The 4,611-nt window shown below is 44.2% G+C and overlaps 1 protein-coding gene across 1 annotated transcript; it reads right to left on the bottom strand.

The window, feature by feature from the left end:
• Nucleotides 1–271: 271 nt before the first annotated feature.
• Nucleotides 272–3,464, bottom strand: fzd10 (frizzled class receptor 10). The gene has a single exon (XM_086076940.1). The coding sequence runs from the start codon at nt 2,621–2,623 to the stop codon at nt 872–874; it is 1,752 nt and encodes a 583-aa protein (XP_085933066.1). The 5' UTR covers nt 2,624–3,464; the 3' UTR covers nt 272–871.
• Nucleotides 3,465–4,611: the final 1,147 nt, after the last annotated feature.

Genomic DNA, 4,611 nt, shown 5'->3' with positions numbered 1-4,611 from the left:
AATGTTGCGGCCGCTGAGCGCATAGCAGTAATTCAATATTTCGGTTGCCTATGGCGTCAGAAAATATTTCGTCTCGCTTTACTGACCGATTTGTAACAATAAGCTATAGCGGCACAGAGTAAGATAAATGATTTGGACTTCGAGGCAAGTGCTGCGAAAATTTAAAAAAACAATTTCTGTGTGGGTGTTAGAAGACAGCAATAGCGACTCAACTGTATTTAAAACTAGAACGTTTTTTGTATTTATTTATTTATAAAATCTGCAGTTTTAGAAATACAAACATTTCCTTGTGCTATAAAAGAGCAACTGAAAACTCCATAGCGCATACGAACAACTTTTCAATGCAGTGAGTGCTTAATTAATTTACAGCATGGATTTCCCTCACAAAAGGCAGTTGAGAAGGCCTGGGCCGCTTTTAAACAGCTGTTCTCGCTCCAGTTCAAACATATATGACACCGCCTGTTTTCCATTTCCATGAAAAAGCCTCTAAACACAACACTCATCTCTCTGACCATTTGCCTCCATTGTCTCTGGGGTCCTTTCTTCGTCTGTAATCTTCCACTAAACAGTACAAGTGTCTTTGTCGCGTGGAAGCAAAACATCTATTGCACATTATTCAAGTAACCCCATGGCACAGCTCAATTGGTTATTCCTCTCCTTTTCTCATGATTGAAACAATGCATTTTTTTCTCCACCAGGATCCTCAGTAGAATAACAGAAGAGAAGCTGTTTGTTTTTTTTCACAGACACAGGCAGCTGTTGTTGTTTGAGATACAACAACAAAACATGTTGCATGATATTCAATGCAGCTTGCATGAATACATCATGGCTCTCTTGAATAAAATGTCTCACGGTAAGTGTTTTATGGGGTTTACACACAGGTGGGAGGGGGCCGAGTGGGTTCATACTTGGTCGCGTGCCCTTTGAGAGACGGGTGAGGTTTCATGTAAGGCCGGCTGCTGGTGAACACGCTGCTTGCCTTCCTTCTCGTTCTCTTTCGAAGTTTCCTGCTGAACACGTTCTGCCACGACTGCAAAGTCTTGGAGGTCCAGATCCACATGCCGCTGGTGATGCCCACCACCAGCAGCATGAAGATCTTCACCATGAAGACCTCGACGGCGGGGATGGACGTCGTCAAAAGGCACTCCGACTCCTGTCCGCTGTTGTCCTTACACTTGTCCTCCGTAGCCTGTGAGCGCCAGTAGTCCAAGTTGAGTCGCTCATAGAAGTAGCATGCGATGACGCATGTGGCCGGGACGGTGTAAAGCACAGAAAAGACCCCGATGCGAACCATCAACTTCTCCAGCTTGTCCGTGTTCTCCCCTTCTGTTTTCATGATCTTCCTGATGTTGAAGAGCGCCACAAAGCCCGACAGGAGAAAGGATGTGCCCGCGATGAGGTAGCAGGAGAGCGGAATGAGCACAAAGCCCGTGAGAGCTTTGACGTCCATGCTGCCCACGTAGCAAACACCTGTCAGCTCATCCCCCGCCACCTTCCTCATCACCAGGATCATGATGGTCTTCACGGCCGGGATGGCCCACGCCGCGAGGTGGAAGTAGCTGCTGTTGGCCTCGATGGCTTCGTGACCCCACTTCTTTCCGGCGGCCAGAAACCATGTGAGAGTCAGGATAACCCACCAAAGCGAGCTCGCCATGCCAAAATAATACAGGATCAGGAACACAATAGTGCAACCGGTGCTCTCCAGGCCTTCCTGGATGACATACTGGACCCCGTTGTCTCTGTCACAGGCGATTCTGTCAGCTCCCACGAAAAGTCGCACGAGGTAGCCCACAGAGTAAACACAGTAGGACATGGAGAGGAAGATGATGGGCCTCTCCGGGTATTTGAAGCGCTGGGGGTCAATGAGGAAAGTAAGCACGGTGAAAGCGCTCGAGACAAAGCACAGGATGGACCAGATGGCGATCCACACCAAGGAGAACTGCTTGTCCCCTTGACTCCAGTATACATCCACTTTGGGGTAACATTTCGGGGCACACGACTCGCTTTTCTCAACGTAGTGGAATTTGCCAGGATTGCTGCAAATCTTCCTGTTGCCGGTGTCCTTCAGGTGCAGGTCCGGCCCGTTCAGGGGACGGTGCAGTCTGAAATCCGGCGGCTGTGTATGCGAGACTTTGGGCTGCTCGTCCGAGCCGTTGTTGGGCGCCTCCATGCAGAGATAGTTGGGGTCGTTTTTGGTGGGGAGCCGCGAGCAGTCCAGTGAGTCCGGCCAGGGGAAGTTGAACTGTTCCAAAATAGGTGAGCACTTCACTTTGACCTGTTCACACATAATTCTGCAAGCAGGGATGGGGTTGGACACTTGCTCGGTGCACATGGGGGCATAGAGCGAACAAAGAAAAAATTTGAGATGACTGTGGCATCCAAACTGGATCAGCGTTGCGAATTCTTGCAGCTTCATGGCTGCTTCTTTTTGGTTGTCGTGACCCATGAGATTTGGCATTCGGGTCATGTTGTAGCCAATGTCCTTACACAGGGGGATGCTGATTTGTTGACATTTCCCCTCTCCTGGCCAGTCTGGGTCAATGGAGCTTATGGCTGTGCCCTCACTGATGCACAGCACCAGCGAAATGAACAGTACGAGGTTCAGGTTTGCAATTGGACACATCCTTACTACTTGAGTTGAAAAACTGTGAAAAATCTGTCCATCATTGGTTATCTTACACAACAACAAAGTATTTTATGAAAACCAGATCAGAGTGGCTGAACTTACACAGCTGTCTGGCGCAAGACCACCTTGTCCGCCAAAGTTGAATAAAAACATAAATCCCACACTGGTCCAAAAATAGAGTTTTGCAGAAGGGGGAGTGCGTTGCAGCCCATGCTGCCGGGCGCGCTGTTTTGGGATTCAAGAGTTGCAGCATGCGTGTTCATTCAATTTCCATCGCAAGAATCTCAAACGTGTGCATTAAAAAAAAAATCCCTTTGGCTGCGCATTCCAAAAGAAATAAGTCACTCGCAAAAGTCCGATTCCTCCATCCTCTCGTTCCATGCCACTTTTCCGCCCAGCGTTGTCTCGCAGCGTTGTGCTTCCTTCCCGTCCCAGTGCAAGAAGTTGGAGGAGGCTCACTCACACTACAAGTAGAGCGCCTCCCCTGCCTTTATTTCCCCCCCTTCCTCTCGGCGGGTCACAAATAATGACGTCCGACTCAAATAAACATCCTCGGTGATAATATCACACGTCTGCCACTAAATCGTATGGAATGGCTGCGCTTCTGGGAGGCGGGCTGTTGATGCGTTTGGTGGCAGCGCTTGTCTGAGCTGCTCGGAGCCGCCTCGGTCCCGGTCCAACCTGCCAAAAGATCCGCCTTCAAAGACAGCCACTTAGCATAAGAAAGATGACACTGACACGCGGATTATTTCCTAATCGTGTGGAACAGCTTGTTCATTACTGCATTTTAAACGGCCCTGCAACCTCTTCTCTTTGGATGTGCTCGACTACAAACTTCACTGAGAGTACAATGTGGGCATTTTTAACGAGAAGCCTTAAATATTGCGCAATATGCTTCCAGTAGGATACGCACCGCGTCAGAGGCACTGTGGCACATGTGTTTAACACACTTGAGCATTTTATTTATTATACATGCGCCGCATATTTACAGGTACACATAGCAGTAGTAATGTTTTGATACTGTTTGCGACACCTTTATTTAATAGAATCCTATTTTTAGTATCTGTATAGTTTGCAGTGCTTTAGAACTCATCGTTGCTGCTATAGATTTTATTTGTAAATAAATAGAATATTAGAAAAATCTTTCAGCATAACTATGTATTTACAACCACAATAATTACCACATCTATATTATCAATTGCATGCTTTTTAGTCTTCAACTGGACACTGACAATTGCCATGACAAAATGTCATAGATTATAAAAATGTCATGCATTTAAAGGGGTCCATATAATGCAAAACTTGTATGTTTCCCTTGAGAATTTTCCAAGTAAAGCTTCAAAGGTTTAACACGGATATGTTTTTTTTTCTTCCTGCAAACATAGGCCTAATCACCTGATATGATTTTACAATGTAGAAAAAGCTAAATAGATCAACACTTAATATCGATCACGTTTTGTGTAACAGAAGATAGGCCTACACAAAACAAGCACTTTTATTTATTTTATTTTTTCACATGTCACTCATAGAATAAATATTTGTGGAAAAAATTTACAAGACTGTATTTGATTAAATATGTTTTTTTTTTTAACTTTAATTGTAAAGATATGTTTATTTCTGCCTTTTCTTTTAGAAATTCCACCTTGGAGTCACAACAATAGAATAGAATAGTTTTCATTGTCAGTTCAGTACACAACACTGTTCCACTGCACTGTAAACCCGAATGTTCAAAATAATCAAATAGATTATGAAAACTACAACTAACTTAACTTTTTTAAGTTGGTGTAATTTTGTATTTTTTTAAGAGTAATTTGTACAATAAAATGTTTGGATTAAATTGAACTATACTAGTTTTGGGATAACTTAAAAACATAAATTAGCTGTTGTTTCATAATTCATTTTACTTATTAATTTGTAATTTTATTTTAGCACTATAGTTGACATTGCAAATGAGAATTTGTTCTCAGTTTCCTATCTGGTTTACT

Source organism: Leptonotus elevatus, chromosome 5, assembly GCF_054856555.1.
Source record: "Leptonotus elevatus isolate MCC_2025b chromosome 5, RoL_Lele_1.0, whole genome shotgun sequence".
Classification (NCBI taxonomy): domain Eukaryota; kingdom Metazoa; phylum Chordata; class Actinopteri; order Syngnathiformes; family Syngnathidae; genus Leptonotus; species Leptonotus elevatus.
This window is presented reverse-complemented; position numbering and strand designations above follow the sequence as displayed.

Bases quoted from the DNA above. Each gene is read 5' to 3' on its own strand.
- fzd10 (XM_086076940.1), bottom strand. From the start codon at position 2,623: ATGTGTCCAATTGCAAACCTGAACCTCGTACTGTTCATTTCGCTGGTG.